Raw genomic sequence first — 18,313 nt, forward strand, 5'->3', positions numbered from 1 at the left:
ATGAGTTAAATGACAGAGAGTGAGGGAGAATAAAGAAATATTCACACTCCTAAAGACACAGATTAGTGTGCCTGGAAAAGGACAGGATGAAATAAATATATTAAGACAGATAAAACCGGCTGAAGGACAAAGCTGAGAGGGGGAAAAATGAGCCCATCAAGTAAGGTTAAAAGAAAATGAATGAAAACTATATATCTACTGATGACCTCAGCATCAGTCTCTAACCAGGTGTGAGAGGAACTGGGATAAGTATCTTTGTTGCTAGGCGATTGATTGCTTCTTCTTGTTGTAGTAGAAAGAAGAATAAAGATGGAGAACAGGAGAGAAGATAAGAGGCGGTGGATTGAGAAAGCTGAAACATCTGTAAAAAAACAGACCCCCCCTCATCCCCCCCAAAAAATAAAGAATATCAACACCAAAAGCAGTGTTGTGGGAGATTACCCAAAGAAAACAATGTACACCGATCTTGGAAGACACGCTTTATTGTCTGACACCAATTCTCCAGTGGTATAAAGAGGATATATGCTTATGAGTTCCTACATCGATGGAAAGCAAAGTAGATTTCAGAGCACATGGAGAAAGCGATCTGGTTACATCAGGGTGCTATTTCACAGCGGTGCTGCTCATTTCACCACTAAAGAGAGTGTATGAGTGGTGGTGTGTGCGTTTTCGGCTGTGTATTTATCCCTGGCCATTAAAAGCTTGGGACCTGAAGCAAAAATGTAGCAGAGCTGTGTGTAATAAAGGAGATTATTTACTTCTTCCTCAGGATTTCCAGCCTTACCACAGTTCTCTCATCTCCATTTTGAACAAAATAGCTCGAGGACACGTTTCATCACTGACAATCCATTATTTCTCTCTCCTTCAGTAACAACTCATTATAATGCAAGCAGTAAGTGGACACAGATGAGCATGTAGTTTTCTGCATAAATAGCTGCTCTTACTGTTGGGATTTGCTGCTGTGATCCGGATTTGAATTTGGAAACGTTTTACGGTTCGGGCGGCAGTGAGAGAATGAGCTGTTTTCATTTCTTCCATACAGTTTGGGTTGTTATCAATGGATACCACTACTATTTCTGGTGAGTCGCAGAAGAGAGAGAGAGAGAAAAAACAAGGACTTTAAGGTGATGATCACTTGAAAAATAAAAATATTTAAGGTATACTGTAAGATATACTAGTAGAAGTAGATTATTCAGCTTCTGAGTAGTCTTTAAAACTCTAGCAGATTCACATGCACTGACAATCTTTGGTTATATCTTAAAAGAGGTTGTGTGATCTCATACAGAGTTATAAGCATATTTTTAAACTATTTAAATTGAATTGTACTAGAGTGAGAAAGAAAGTGGCCAACTTCTAAGATGCTTCCAAACTTCCCAGGGATGAACATCCCCAAACTTTGAACAGGGCGATCCTGAGTGACGTTACAAAAATAACCAACTAGGAATGTGTAAGACTGCTAGTCTCACTTACCAAGCTGTACAAAATCAGTTTAATTTCTCCCCATGTTCCATTTTTATTTTGTTTAGTAGGTAGATTAATTTGAAGCATCTAAATCATGCATGTAATTTCAACAGTTTAATAGAAAAACAACCTAAATGTATTGGGATTAAAATGCAATTTGTTAAAAAAAAAACCTTTAAAGTTTAAAGTTTTTCCTGTGACTATTTGTCGTAGTCTTTTTTGTAGCGTTGTCACTCTGCTCCATTTAACTCACTCATCAATGATGATTTTTCAGGATGTTTATCCTGTTTTTGACACAGACATTTTCTGTGATCCATTAAGATTGTTTGTCCTGTGTGTGTCTGTGTTGCCCTGCGATTAACTGGTGATCTGTCCAGGGTGTACCCCGGCACTCCACCCATAACTCTGCAAGGATTAGAGTCCATGGATAGCTGGTTGGCTTTATGAAACAGCTTTAAAAAGTCTTAGTAAAAGCACATCAATTTTTTTTCCGATCTTTGCATAGACAGTCAGCGATTTGACTCCCTCATTATTCAGCTCATAATATTTCTCTCTGTTCTTTCTGGTTCTTCCTGTGCAGACAAAAAAATTCTCTCCTGCTTCATAAACTCAAAGCATTGCTTCATATGCTGTACATATTGAACTACTTAATGTCACAGTGCTTTAAAAAACTGAGTCTACAGGGAAGGGCTTTCAGTGTGAATCATTCTGAATTCATAAATTAAACCATATTCAGGTTTATAAATTCTACTCTAATAGACGAATGTTGTGATTTTGTGTTTTCCACATTTGTAGTCATAAGATCCTTCGCTTTGCATGATAAATGTTAAAGTTGACAACAATTAGAAAAAAGTAGGCCTGTTTGGATGGGTTGCCAGCAGAAAGCCTTTTCTACTAAAAAAACATCACAGCAAAATTTATGTTTGTGAAAGTTTCAACTCAGTGAAACAAACTCCTGGAAAAATGTCCTCTGTACAAATGAGACAGAAGTAGAAATGTCTGTGCAGAAAACAAATTAAAATCTCATTGTGAAGAACAGTGGAGCAAAATTCATCCACAAGGATATGAGAGGACAATGAAGGTGTATATGAAATGAATAATTAAAGTGACTCAAAAGCTTCAACAAACTACTGATTTATAAGGAGTATTTTTTTTTTCCCTTAGCAAAGATCCATTTATTTTCTTCCAATTTGGTTTTTCACATTAGCTCCCGCTAATGGTATTCCTCGATTCCCCACCATGCGTTGCAGGTAAAGAAATAGTGACCTCCTTAGGTGAAAAACATAATAAAAATTTACAGTTTTTGAAGAAATTTAGATTTTTTTATGTATCATAAACAACTTTTAGGCTTATAGGAAAACTACAACATATTAAGACCAACATTTTCAACTCGTCAGGGATCCCTTTAACCCCTCTGTTGGTAATAGACTAAAAAGGTGGCGAGTCAAGTAGCAGTTTCAGAAATTATTTCTGCAACAGATGAGTTCAAAGTTCAAACACTAAGCATTGACACAACATAAATGAACTTTTATTGCCAATTTTCTTTTACGGCTTTCTTCTCTAAGTAGTTGAAATGACTATATTGCTTTTCTTCGCCATGCTCACTCATGTAATAGCAATGTCTTGGATGATATCTTACCTAGCTCATTTATTGGCTGTCATCATTTACTGTTGCCCCTTAATAGAGTAAGCCCGTTGACACAAACTGCATTACAGGAGATCAATAAGGCTTTAAAATCGATTAATCAATGTTGTAATTTAGTACTGATAGTGTGGAAGATGAATGAGGTTACTAAGCAACATCTACCACTAAGCATAAATAGGCAGCTGGAGACATTCCTGGCAAAAATCTTAAGAGTAAAGATCAACAGCTAAAGAAAACTAAAGAAAATCCAAAGCCCTCAATGAAGCATTGTAGTAGAACAGAAACAAAATGTTTCACACTTTTACCACATGATACAATGACTCCAGCCAAAAGTAGACTCTGTAATGACTAGATTTCTCACAAATTTAGTAGCCAAAGCCTTTGGAACAAAATGTTCTTGGAAAAATGTGCTGTATTTAAAGTACAGAAAAATCATTTTGCCTTTTTGAAGGCTAAATGGTGTGCTTGTTGGCTTTAGATTCACTCTTTCAAGAAAAGCCAAGGATAAACATCAAATATCAAAGTAAAGTCTTAGGACTATAAGAGCCAAAGGCTTCATCTGTAAATAAACTCATCAGTGAACTAATCAATACAAGCATGGTTTAATAATTGATGCCTATTGAATAATTCACTTTAGGTATAAGCTGTACTGTTAGCCATCATTTTGTGCATTTATAGTGATGGAGGAGGGCTGTATGAGTTCGCTTTTGTAGAAACTCCACAGAGAGGTAAAGAGCACAGAGCTTCTCTTGAAGAAGAACAATAAAAGAAACCTGGGGCTGGTTCCACCCACACGTGGCCATGCATCCGTCTGATTCTTTTTACCAAGCTTGTCAATGAGCTTTGCTTTGTATTTTCTGTCATGTTGGAGAAGTGAAACTCACAAATGCGTCTTCTTGCTCTGAAATGTGCCAACGGACACATGCGTAACTGCCTCTGAGATTATTACACTCATTCTTTTTCCTTCTTGTTCCTTTTGATCATGTCCTTTTGATGTTAAACTCTGTCCTGGAGGTCTGTTCAAAGTAATTGCATTTTGAGTGCCCTGTAAATCATAATGTGAAGACAGAAAAAAAGTCAAATTATTGAAAAAAAAAAAAAAAACAAGACTTGATTGTGTTAAGCCCTTAGCTATTAATGTCATCGTCTTCACTCCTCCCTTTTCCCCTCCTCTTGATTTCCAGGGTAAACGTCCCTTCTAGCTCTCTGCAGTGGGTGGGAGGTTGAAGGGACGACAGGCAATTGCTGCAAGGGTTTCTGAATAATATTCTCTAATGAGGCGAGATAGCCATGCCACCTGGAACCCTGCCAGCTGAAGCCTCTCACAATCTCTGCCAGGAGTCACCATCTCTGCTTTTTCATCCGAACATCTCCAGCCTGATTTCTTTTTACTGCAACCTATTGGGTGCCGTTGCCCAGGGGCCAAAGAGAAAAACTTTTCTTCTGTCAAAAAAAGTTACACCTTTGCCTGAATTTATAACATCTAAATAATAATCAACCTCTTTATATCTCCCCGTGGAACCTTTATTCTGTGTCTGCCACATAAGCCTTTCACTATACTCAGCCTTCAATGGGGAAACATGGCTGTCATAAACGGAGAAGTAAGCTCTGAAAAGTCCCATTTCAAGAGCAGTAAAGCTGCAGCTTCGTTTCTTTCTGACATACTGCAAGCCTGAGGTAAGGAGATCTTCCACCTACATACAGCCACAACCTTCATACATTTAGCTAATGCATTTCAATAAATTTAAACACTATGGAGAAGTTATTTTATTTCAGCAATCCAATTCAAAAACAAACTACATTACATATAACTATTGCACACAGTGTGATATATTTCACACCCTGCTGGGAAATGAAATCAGCATCTCCATAATAACTGTCAGGAGAGGAAAGCATGAAGAGTTGTAACATCTAGACTGCTGCCCTTCAACCTTCACCAGCAGAAAACATGGCTCCCCAGATTCATGACTGTGGAAACTTTACACTGGATCTCAAGCAACTTGGATTCTTCACACTGTATTACTTGACTTAATTGCACCTTTCTTTTTATCTGAGTATGCCATTTTTAATAACAATACAGTATTTTATATAAAAAATTTGCCCTTACTGAACAATCTCCTTTTGATTTTTATATTTTTACTTTACCTTACCCTTGTGTGAATATCCATGCTTCCATTTACTTTAACTTATTGATGTGAAGTTCCTCACTGTCAAGAGATATTTCCATTATATTGCATTTATTGATCATATGTATTATTCTATTTTTTTTTTTTTTGAAGAAGAAGCTGAATTATAAGGTGGGTGTGAATAAAAGTTAGTCATTAAAATAAACAGAAATTAACACTTAAAAAGTATTATTCTGTGTATAACAAATCTACAGCACACATCAGTAATTTCAGTTTTAATTTTCTTAAAAGTGAAATTACTTAAGTAAAATACAATTATGATTATATTCTAATTTATGGAGATCTGCTTCCATTTCCTGATGCTAATCCAGGTAAACTCACGTGTGGGAATAATCCATTAGTCTTAAAATAACATATAAGGGACTTTATCAATGAGTATCTAATGATGCATGACATTAACTTTCCACATATTTCACTGCGTATCGAGCATTGGGGTTTGCAGCGACTGTGAGGCACAGATGAGGGTGAGTGGGATGTAACAGACAAAAGGGATGCTTGTTTATTCAGTGAACACTTGACAGCCCCTGGAAGCTGCTTATCTATTCTCCAGAGTGTCTGAGCACGTGTGTGTCCATGCAAAACTACGTGTATCTAAATTAATTCTGATAACTTCAAAATACATGTGTGAAAAGCTGAGTGCTTTCCTCGTGGCGGAGTGTGACTGTGACAGCCGACACTTTAATAATTTCACTGGAGAGCAGGTTTAAAGAGGAAAAAAGCCATACACTCAAAGAGGTATGATTCTAGAAAAATTGTTATATCTAAGGCTAACACTCCTGCTGAGCCTCTTTTTTCTTAAAAGGGTGTTACTGAATTGAGCTTGATTTTTACCTACCAAAATTAGGTGTTTTTCATTTATTAAGAGAAGACAATATATCCTCTTAGAGTTATATTGAATTACATACATCACAATATAGGTTTGGCAGGTTAAATGTAACTTGAAGCTAAAAGAAAATCAAATGTAAAGTGGAAAACAAATCAAAGCCAGTCAGTTAACTTAAACATTATAAAAAAAAGACGCACAATGTGAGCCTGACAAATTATGGCTTTACCAGGAACAGAATCATGGGGGGAGTTTTTGTTTTTCACTCTTAGCTTTTCCAGGTTGGCCAATTAAATGGAATCTATGGAGTGTGGTTCAGTACATTTGGGTTAAGATTTAAATACATTTTCAAAGCTGTTATAATTAACATCTATGCAAATCTCAAACTAATTAGAGGGTGGATTAGAGGTTAGCAAAAGTATTTCATGCACTTTTAGATCAAGTGGTTTCTCCTTTATTTTGGTGTAGTTATTCTTCCCTCGGCTGTGTTTACATTATGACATAACTTTGTACTTTCAACCACAGATCTATTCTTCAGGTTTAGATAGACATAAATAGAAAAACAGGCATCAGCATGAGCAGAGCTGTTTTCAGACTTCATACAAAGAAGTTGGTGGCTTTTCATGAGATGGTGTTTCAGTGGAGGACCAAGCCGAAATGACATGTGAAACATAGTTCAGCACATTTCACTTTCTCTCCGTTCTGCTTAGGTGCTGTTAAAAAGTGCTGAGTTTCTGCATCAGTCTTATGATGGTTTTTGCAAAGCCAGCTAATTAATTTTTTCTGGCATCACATTGGCATGACTGTTTTTGAGATAGACAGAAGCTATGACAAGGTTTCATAAAAGATGTAATGTAGCAATCTGTAAGACTTTGTGTAAAAACTGATAGTGGGACGTTCATAGTGAAGTAAAAATATGTGAACTTTTCAGAAAACCCCTTAAGTAACTGTATCTGGAACGCATAAATCATTCTCGAACTGCTGTAGCAAAGTTTGTAATTCAAAAATTGCTTTTAACTTGAACTTTTGTGCCATATTTTGGTTTTAAAGCATCAAACACCTCCTGCTGGGTAGCATTCATGTTAACTAGAGCCAAAAACGTACGGAGCCATTAAATAGCAAACAAATGTTACTGAGTGTTATGATTCAAAGTAGTAACATTAAAGATTTTAAAACCATAAAAAGATGGAATCTACTTGGAATATACATCCAACTAACTCCAACGAAGTGCCGTGTACATACAAGAAAGCAGTAACATGAAATATGCCGTGTTCGATAATAAAGACCAGGTTGAGAGGTCTGTATTTGGAGACGGATGTAGAAGAACGCTAGAGCTTTACATCTGGTTCTGCTTTGTAGAAGGGAAAACACTGATAAACGCTGGGGAAACACATAATGAACTCTGCTAGAGGAGGAGTTTTTTGTTCTCTCTGTCAGATGTCAAATATGTTAAAACCAGATGCTGACTCCTACTGATTCCACAACGTATCAGGGATTTTACTCACCAAACCGCAGACACCATGATGTCAGAAACAAAGAGAGGGGTCATAATCACTCAGAAAAAACTTCTCATCCACTGTAGCCACGAAATGAATCCGTGACTTATTTCTGATACCTTGTTTAGCCAGAGAAGAAAATGACTCTGCTGTCTCTTTCAATTCAGGAAGTTTGTCTTCTTAACTCCTGACTGAAAAAGACAAAAGATTCATGTTGCTATTTACGTTTCTGACATCCAGAAAACCAAATGTGCTATTCTATAGTCGCCACCGACTTAATGTCTAAAACATAATGGAACAAAAACCGTACAGCAGCACAACTTAAAGATAAAAATCAATCATGTTACAGGTTAAGAAGTGGAAAATTCAACTGCAGCTACAACCTGAGCTGAACACCAGATCAATTTTGTTGTTTTTTTTTGCCGGAGATACAATGAACCCCTCCTTCCCTGTCGGATATGGGTCAGATTCCTTACAGTAAACTGTCCTGAAGTCTGACCTGTAGATCAACATTGTGTTGGGATGTTGGTTCCCAGCTGCGTCCCTCCGTGTCGTCTTGTCAGATGATTTGGGTCTCATTGCTTCCAGGAGCTTGGCCTTGTAAACACGTTACTGCAACTGCAGGCTCTCCATGCTGTCCACTGATTGAAGCTTAATAAATGGGAGGTTTTTGAAATAGCTTGTTTTCCAGACACCAAGAATAGATTAACAAATTGCCAGAAAACAGCTAAATGACTTAATTTAGTGCTTTGACTATTTCTAGAATCAGTAGACCCAAATGATAATACTAAATTACGCAATTATTACAAATGGTACTCAGCACAGAAGCAACCACATGCTGCAGAAGGACTGGGGAGGCTGACTGGACTGAAGCCACAGGAAATTGATTCATTTTATTGTTTAAGGCTATTATGGAATGTCTCCACTTATGAATAATTATTAAACATTCACAGTAAAAGACCTGTTAAATTCTAACATTGCTAAGAGATTTTATTTCTGAATATGTTGACATTTCAGAATATTTTACACCTAGCTTTTTTATTTTTATCAAATCTGTTACACTAATCCTGTCTCAGTATATAGTTTGGATCTGGTATTATTAGAAAAAAAGTTACTTATGCTGCTTATCATGCAGGTACAAAGTGTAGCTGTATAGCTGACAGCGCCTTTATGGTTTAGTCTTATTAACTTTCAAGACAAAAAGCAACAATAAAAGTAAATAGTTCCCGAACCAGGAAAAAATGCTATTGGCAAATATTTATATTTATATATCAGAATAATAACCCAAAAAACTTACAGCATAGGTGCAACTTTACTTTTAGGTACAACTCTAGGTACCATTATGACTGATGCTTGGATACACACTACAATAACCTCTAGAACAACAACATAAATCACACAGTGTGCACAATCTTTTCTCCTGCCTGTGGCCTGAAACGTATCTCTCACAAAAAACCCAAACACTTCCCAAATATACAACACAAATATAAAAAAACGACTTTCTACTATACAACTGTGCTCTGTGCATCTGCAGAAACAAAACTGTCATCATAGGTGATGTGTGCTGGGTTTTGTCAGGCTGCAGTGTTGACGTTTCTGCCAAGAGCGGTCCGTTTATCCAGCTGTCTGTCTGGATAAATCCACCTGGCTGAAGGCAGGAAAAGACTCAGCTGTGGGGGAAAAATAAAGTGAAATCTCGACTAACTGTGGATGAAACAGAAGCAAACTTGAATGTCGCATGAAAGCCATGAGAGACCCAACTGAAAGTGCCTAAAACTGACACAACCCTCCACCATAAAGCTGAAATCATTTTAATAAAAAAAGCAACAACAAAAAAAAACATCACAAGGTAAGAATAAAGGAAGTGACAGTGAATCCTTCCTTGTAGTTAAAAGGTGAAAGAAAAGAAAGATATGATGTACTGTCATGATAGAGAGTCAATAGCTAATCTACCTGGATTACTTCAAAGCTGAAGGTGCTTTGGGAAAATCTACGGTCTGACAGGGTAGAGTAAGACTTTATGACACTGTTTGAACGTACTGAAAGCTTTGTGTTCAAACTTTTCTTACAAAAAAAGAAAGAGTTCATGATAAAACTTGGCTGGTTGTTTAAAGGCTTCTGGCCTGTTTTAGTACAAAACTTATCTTATAAAAGCCAACCTGACAGTTGAGGTTTTGCTCTAGAAGCCAACTTTGAGGTACTTTGCTGTTAAATGTTATCATAAACTGTGAAAAGAGGAGAGCGAGAACATTTTCACATTTCTCCTGTGGCTCACTAGGAAAGTCTTTCTTGGCATGGGCCATTTAGAAAAGTGTGGGAACTACAGACATATATATATATATATATATATTGTATATATATATATATAAATATATATATATATGCACAGCAAATACTGTAAGTACGGTTATGAAGTTCATTTATCAAAATTATTTAGTAAAAGTTTGTTTGAGGAACAGAAACTTAATGAACGTGGAGCATTTAAAGTACTTGCTTGTTGTTTCTCATAGTTTCTCATAGTTCTATATAATGTAGTAGATGGTCTGATTGAGCTCTGCAGTGAGGGGAGGAGATAAACAGCAGCACTTCTATTGTGGTTCTGAGTTAATTTAAGAACAAAATGGGAAGAAAAGGGATTCTGGAATGAAATAGACAAGAATAGTTGTTATTTTTAACACCAATGCTTCTCACTTCCTCTCCATCAACCTTGTAGCTAAACCTTTAGTGTATAATGTGTCATATGTCCTCATTAATTTAAAGCTCTCTATCAAAACCCAGCATCAACCTTTCTCACTGTTAAGGTAAGAAATTACTCTTCTGCTAGTTGATTGTAGATTTGGTGTTTCTGGACTGCACACTCTTTTTGCTCTATTTTCTAATCAGATAAAGTAATCACATTTACATTCTTTAGTTAACCAGAAAGGAGATGAATGATGGGCGTTGTGTTGAGGACCCTGCAATAAGCAGTTTTCCACTTGTGAATAGCACTCATTTCAACATCCAAGTTGTGACGCCAACTGTGAGGCTCTGCTTTTTTCCGTTCACATCAGCGTAAACACATTTAGTGGCAAATTACAGACTAATGCTTCAATGCTTATCTTGGTTAGATAAGCGCTGAGAATCCCCTCCAACATTCCTAAAAAGCATGTAAGCCTCATATGAGCTAAAGTTCTTCATTCATTGTAAATAAAGAATTGCTTTGACCTAAATACTAATTACACATACTTTTGTCAAATTAAAAAGACCCATGCAACACAAGCTGCAGCAAGACTTCGTTGCACTGTTTAGTTTTTTTTACTATGAGTAAGTATTCTGCTTTTTGCAAATAAAAGATTTTAGTTTGCATTTTCCCCAAAGTGGATGTGCTTTACTTTGCCAAGGTCTCACTTTCTGACTCACTCGTGACATTCTCATCAAACTGCTGTAGTCTTGATCAAAATTCATTGTTATCTGTGTGTGAGTTGGAGATTCAGTCGCAGCAGCTAAAAGTTTTACAAAAGAAGCCACTTGCACTATGTTTGCCGTTGTTGTTTTCTTGTGTTTATAGCTAACGTGGTGTGGCAGCTTTATGCGGCTGTTCCTTACTCCATATTTAGTGACAGGTCTGGGGGAGTAAAAGTAATGTTTTGGGCCAATCTCTGTTTCTCCACGTGGATGAAAACATTTCCGGAAACGATCAAATTTGGACAAACTTAAGCTCAAGCAAGCATAAACATTTCAAGATAAAAGTAATTAAAATAACAAGATATTGTTGCCTAATTTTCTTTACCTTGTCTCCTGGTGGATGTGTACGAGTCATTTGGTTGTTTTTCTACTTCCATATCAGTTTTTAATTACTTACTTCAAACTTCTAATCCTATTGCCATCTTTTGCACATGTATAATAAAGTGGTTCACTCTGTGTTAGATTGATATAACTTTTATAAAGTCTTGTATGAAAAACTACATATGTTAGGCCACCACTCTATAAAACTGGTTCAAATCAGGACACAGTAGTGTAAATCCTGTGAATTTGAAATTGCAGAATAAAAATCTATTTCCAATAAACGATACATGATGCGTGACATAAAAAAGGTCTAAAGAGTGCAAACACCTGTGTGAGTGCAAAGCCTTTGAGTTCTCCTCTCCAGCTTAAGGTCTATTATTGAGCTTTTCTTTTCACATCAGATACTATAACAGAGACCAAAGCCAACTGGTTATTTCAGCTGGTTGCTTTAGAAAAACTGTCAGTGGACTTGATTAAGTGTAAGAGCTGTTTCATTAGCTTTCCTCGCAGCAGGTATTTCAACTTAAACACAGGTGCAGCTTTATAACATCGCTAATTACTACGTTTCATTTATGGTTGCAAGCTTCACGGTTCTGACATTGCATCATTGGCGTAGCCTCCATTAGTGATTTTAGTTACAGGAGCGCTTTTCCTGCTAGGGAGTTAAATGGCTGCTGTAAAAGGTCTCAAACCGCTGCAAATAAAGTTCAAAGCAAGGATCTCAGTGGGGGTTCATCAGCCTCTATCAAAGATATTTCGTCTGTAATGTCGACTCTAGGTAAGATGTGTTTATGTCCGCTGTCTAGGCTCCAGCTACATGATTTTCTCCTTTTAACAAATTTTACAACCTAAGACGTTTAGTTTGGGTTGTTTCCTTATTGGTTTGATTTGTTTTCCACCAATCTAAGAGCTAAAGCCAAGGATTATTTTTGCAACAGGAGATCAAAAATGCTTCGTTTTAGATGCTAATGGTATTAGAGCAATCCCTGCAATAACAAAGTTTATTGGTCTCCTGATAACAATCATCTCTTGTCATTTTTGAGCATTTCTTCTAGGGGTTTACTTTCACTTCAGACACGCGAGTCTAAAGCAAACATTTATGCAGTGTGGCGTTAAGGTTGACTGTGTGAAAAAGAAAATGAGCCGGAAAAATAAACTGTCTTGTTCAGATATTTTAAGGCTCAGATAACCCTGAAAACCCACTTACATTCTAAAGAATTTTGTCGCTTTCCGCTTTTATGAAACGCTTCTCCTTCTTTGGTTGAAAGGCTTTTATTTACCATGTTTCAAATATATCATGCTTACGTTTATGTGTGTGAGAGCATGAAAGTATGTTACCCTTACTCTTTATTGAGGAGTGCATTTGGAAGGCCGTTCGTCTCTGTGTGCTCGCAGACACACACATGAATCTGCACACAGACACACAAGGCTGGCGTGTTTCAAATATGAAAGTGAATTTCAGCTAAGAAGTGGGAAGTGATTTATAAAAAGCTTTAGGGAAAGGCTTCTACCGAGGAGAGAGAAAAGATGCAGCAGAATGCCTCTTCAGAAAGGGAGAGTGGGAGGGTGAAGCTGAACCTAATGTTATAGATAGCATTGCAATCGGTTGGACTGGATATTGTGCCGGTAAGATAAGAGTACGGAGACTCACACCCTCTGAGAGGGAGATATATTGACAAACATGAGAAATATTTTAACTGCTGCATCCGAGTGACTTCAGACTTTGCGTTAAAACAACAATATGCCTTTGACAGGATAATATGATCAGGAATTAGAATTAAAACTAGCTAATTATGTACTTTTAGTCGACATCTGCAGAATCATTTTTCAACTCTAATCTATGAACCAATGTCATTTTTAGATGGAAAAAATAGGGAAAAAAAACACTGCAGGCTACAGAGGACAAAATTAAATCAATAAATACATCATTAAATCACCGATTAAAAGTAACCATAAGATAAATGTTTAACTAAATGACTGAAAAATGTATGCAAAAGACAAATTAATAAATGCCATTAAATCATTAAAATAAAAGTTATTATAGTGCATAATTAATTAAATGCATTGTTATTATTTCATGGTCCGTGCTCATACAATGTCGCCATTTTGTCAAACTTGTCCATCGGAGAGTGGGGCGATGGGCGGGGCAAACACCGATCTATTGAACCTCATTAGCTTAGCTTGATTCTTTGAAAATCTTCAATCCTCTGGAAAGTTCTGCAAACTTTCTGTGAGTTGGTGGGATTTTACAATAAGACAACATGAAAGCAGGAGAGTCATCCAGGCCATGCAGCAGATAAAGTTGAAGAATTGATTGAACGCCACACAGAGGAAGTTGGCTTCTGATTGCATCTTCCAATTCGAGAAATGGCTAAAGGGCAATTCCACCTTATTTTTCACTACCCGGAGCATCTTTAAACAGCTCTAGTTTAAGAACTATGAATCTCATCAGAAATAAAGGCTTTCAAACATCAACTGCATGTTAGTTTATAAAATTCCTGAAATAAAATAGCTTTTTAATACTATTTGAATCTATGGAATAGGTCTGTATGCGAGGGAAAGCAAATAAAACAGTTTGTTTGCCCTCTGTGAACTCTATATGGTAATAGTTGTAAAGCGCAAAGTCTTGTTTCTTTTTTCTGATCCGGCCACAATTGAGTCACATCAGCCTCCGTCAGTCAGAGTTTGCCTGCATGTGCCAGCATAACTGATTACCAGCTTGCAATTCCACGTTGATGACTCAGCTCATCCTGCTTATTCCAGCATATTTATTTTATACGAGCAGCACAGACACAGGAGAGAGCGCGCTTTCCCCACCTTCTAATGCAACACTACAAGAGACTTCAGTGAACAAAGCAAAGACAGTGGTGCATACTGAGAAACCCCTGCTTCAGCTGGTATGAAAATCCAATATTTCCGTTAGATGAACCAAATGAGATTAAAAACAACTAACCATTGCATATTTTCAATTTTTTTGTAAATTAAGCAATGTTTTTAGATGAAAATTAAGAAAGAAAACACTGGGGCTTTTATTTAGATAATTATTCCATTTATCACATGATCACTTAAAAAAAAAAATTGTAGCTGAAGCTATATCAACACAATTGCACAGTTACATTATTACTCCACTTCTTGAACTAGTTACTAATCAGATTATTAATTCAGAAATTTAGATATTTGATAAAAATGTATTGTCTGAAAATACTCTAAACCCAAATGATGCCCACATTTGAATTGTGGACATTTAGTATGGGAATGAAATGAGTTGTACCTGGTAGAAGTGGCTGTCCTGTCATTCCTATAGGAGGCATCCCCATGTTATTCATAGCAGCTGCCCAGGGGTTGGGGTCAGACATGGGCATCGTCATCGAGTTGGAGTCCATCGTCATGTTACAGATCCCTTCTGCAGAGAAAACAAAAAAGAAAAAATCTTTGTCAAACGAGCAAACCGCCAGAATTCCTGCTTATATTGGTGACCAATTACTGTACTACTTCAATAGGAGAGTATTCACCTCGTTTTATGACTTATTCATATGCAAAGCCTTTAAACCCTAAATAATGTCCATCATTTCATCACATCAACAAAACTTGATGGTCCATCCATCCATCCATTTTCTGTTCACCCTGTGTCCCTAATGGGGTCGGGAGGGTTGCTGGTGCCTATCTCCAGCTACGTTCCAGGCGAGAGGCGGGGTTCACCCTGGACAGGTCGCCAGTCTGTCGCAGGGCAACACAAAGACACACAGGACAAACAACCATGCACACTCACACCTAGGGAGAATTTAGAGAGATCAATTAACCTAACAGTCATGTTTTTGGACTGTGGGAGGAAGCCGGAGAACCCGGAGAGAACCCACGCATGCACAGGGAGAACATGCAAACTCCATGCAGAAAGACCCCGGCCGGGAATCGAAACTTGATGGTATATAGACAAAATATGATCCAGCATGGAGGCCAAACCCTCATTAAGTTAATGATAAGAGTAAGGTATGACCCTATCACTGGTCTCAATGTATACTCAGGTTTAAAATCTTACAGCTCAAAAAAACACTAAAACCTCTCAGGCATGCAGCTCTTAAGGTTTAAAGTTTAGTAAAATGGCAGGGAAGAAAGTTTTCTCTTCTAGAGCATAGAGAAGAGATTCTGCACAACCCCAGTGTGTTGCTGCACACTAATGGTCAAGTGGCTGAGAGAAAGCAACTACAAATCCAATTGCTTACAAGAAAAACATAATTCTTCCATTTTGAAATATTTCTGGTAGTGAAAAACAGCAAGAGATTGCTTACATGAGCAGATAGCCTCACTACTTACTCAGCCAATACCAGCTTGTTATGATTTTTGATAATGAATGGAAATTATTAAGTGAGTCTTTCTTCAAATATGTATTTACCAAAATCACATGGGTGATTTATGTAAATATCACCAATGTCGCAGTGGAGATATTTACCAACAAAGCAGAGGAAATTATTGCTTTTCTGTTTCCAAAAATGCAATCAGATCAGGTCTTGTGCAAATACCAAAAAGTAAAAAATGTAGTTTTACTACCTTTTTACCATAAAGTGAAAATCTAACATCAAGATTAATTGAGAGAGTTATTGGGATGAATAGTTAGTAATCTAGCAATCAGCTACCAAATAAAGTATTAATCCCCTTTTTGGAAAAAAATATAAAGTTCCACACTTTTAAGAAAGACCTGAGAAGTCTAAATTAACCAGAGCAAAAACGATTTTTCAGAATTTATATATTACTGTAAAGCTGAAGTTACAGCTTCAAACTAAAGTCAGTTTCCAGCCAACAATTTTTGCTTTGTTTGTTCTCTGAGGGGAGAGGAGGACACCGCTAGTTTGGAGTCAGTCTCTGAACACTGATTTCAACAGTACCGTCACGGAAAATCTAATTATCTTAGTGCTGCTGTTTGTTTGGTAGCTTCAGCTGGCCGGCCTTTTGACTCTTCCTGTCTCAGTGACCAGCACTGAGAGTCCCCTGGAAATGATACTGTATCACAGAGGAAAAGCTTCAACTCGATTTCAAAACGTTCCTTGGAAGAGTAAAGGTTGACGAATGGGATTAGATTAGTAATAACATAGAAATGAACAGCAGTGCATCCCCTGCTCTGATTTTCTTTGCAGGCCACATAAAATAATGTCTAAAACTAGATTATTATGGTGCTAAGCATAAATCCTGATGCCATCAGGCACTCCTCAGACAGTCTGTAACTAAAATGTTGATAAATCTTCTATTTAGCCTAACATTATGCACACATCTTGCCAAACCAACAGCCACCAGAGTTTGTGCATTCGAGTGCTGCATAATAAAGCAAATGCATTCAGGACTGCACAATAAAAATCCTGCAAGAAGGTCAACATGTACACATCATATGTCAACTGGCAGCTCATTCTTCCTGTCTGCAGTCTATTTCACAGCTCTAAATGCTCTTTAATTCTCTCCTCTGGTCGACCTCTTTCTCTCTGACAGACCTGTAAATTGCTGTGACTGCTGGCCAAGACAGACTGCCCTCTTCTACAATGCCAAAGCAAGCACAACTGTTAATAATGAGAAGAGCTGTACTCGGCACACACTTTACACTACAGAAGGTCTCAGGCAGGGCACACTTTAGAGCCAACAGGTATGAATGTACTGTATGTGCTTCTGTCTGAACACAAGCCAATATATTGGTATTCTCGGTGTTGAGACACAGCTGGCAATGTGTAATAATGCTGTGTGCCTCTTTGCCTTCCTCTCTGAGTCACTAATTGCAGAGCTGTCTGCTGTCGCTGCCACAGAGAGGCCTGATAAAACCAAGCGTGCCTGTGTGTCGCTGTGATAATGCTGCTGACGAGGACTTCACAGGCTTGTTAACGAACACAGCCCTATTAACTGGGGACACTTTTCCAGGAGTTAAAATGAAGGAGGAGAGGAGCAGTGAGGAGCTATTTTATAGCTGTTTTATTACAGTTTTACAGTACATTAACCAGACTCTCCAGAGAGCTGATGAGTACACTCACTCCCGGGTGGACAGGTGATGTCTTCTGGTTAGAGAAGTCCTTTGGTTTCCCTAAGAACTAAATTAGAATAAATTGTGTCCATAATATGACTGTTTATCCTATTTACAGACTGATGATGGATGAATGGATGATGAACAGAAAAATAGATGATGGAGGGATGATTGACAAATTGATGAATGATGTTTGACAGATGAATGGAGGATGAATTATAGATGATTGATGGATGGATGGATGGATGGATGGATGGATGGATGAATGGAGAATAAACAGATGGATGATGGCTAGATGATCAATGAATGGATGATGGACGGATGTACGGATGATAGACAAATGGATGAATGATGGATAGTTGTACAGACGGTGAATGGATGGATGACAGATAAATTGATGGATGACGATGGATGGATGATGAACAGCTGGATGATAGATGAATGGACAGGCAGATGAAACCCGGCATTTGAGGGTTTTTTGAAGTTTTTTTTCTTTTTCCTCCACGCATTTGTTACATTTAAATTGAAAAAAAATCTAAATATGTGTCAAATTTGATAAAAAACAAGTCATCATGTGTGACTTCTGGAACAGCTTGGAATGAACAAACAAGCAGTTCGACATAAATAATCATTTTTAATATTGCTTGAATTTTACAAACAATTTGTCTAAAAGCCAGTGAGACACTAAACACCAATAATTGCTGCAAAACATTCTGCTCATCTGTTCTCAAAATGCAAGCTAAAAAAAATTATAAAGCCCACTTATTATTTTATCTAATAGGTTGCTAGATAAAAACAGAAGCAGAATCCATTTTAATTCCTCACCAGACAGGGCACATATTGATTGTGCAGCTCAAATTAAAGTCCCACGCACTTAATCGATTCAGTCAGAAATGTTCAAGTGCGCTCGGAGTGGAGGTCAAGTTATCTCCACTATGCTAG

At 37.4% G+C, this 18,313-nt stretch overlaps 1 protein-coding gene across 4 annotated transcripts in view; it reads right to left on the bottom strand.

Annotated features, from left to right (window-relative positions):
- Positions 1-18,313, bottom strand: part of enox2 (ecto-NOX disulfide-thiol exchanger 2) — a 197,918-nt gene that overhangs the window by 53,381 nt on the left and 126,224 nt on the right. For all 4 annotated transcript variants that reach the window (XM_028008665.1, XM_028008664.1, XM_028008666.1 and 1 more), the window contains one exon: positions 14,648-14,779. In XM_028008665.1, coding sequence (XP_027864466.1) covers positions 14,648-14,779 — 132 coding nt within the window. The remainder of the gene's footprint in view (positions 1-14,647; positions 14,780-18,313) is intronic.

Source organism: Xiphophorus couchianus, chromosome 23 (assembly GCF_001444195.1).
Source record: "Xiphophorus couchianus chromosome 23, X_couchianus-1.0, whole genome shotgun sequence".
NCBI classification, from domain to species: Eukaryota; Metazoa; Chordata; class Actinopteri; order Cyprinodontiformes; family Poeciliidae; genus Xiphophorus; species Xiphophorus couchianus.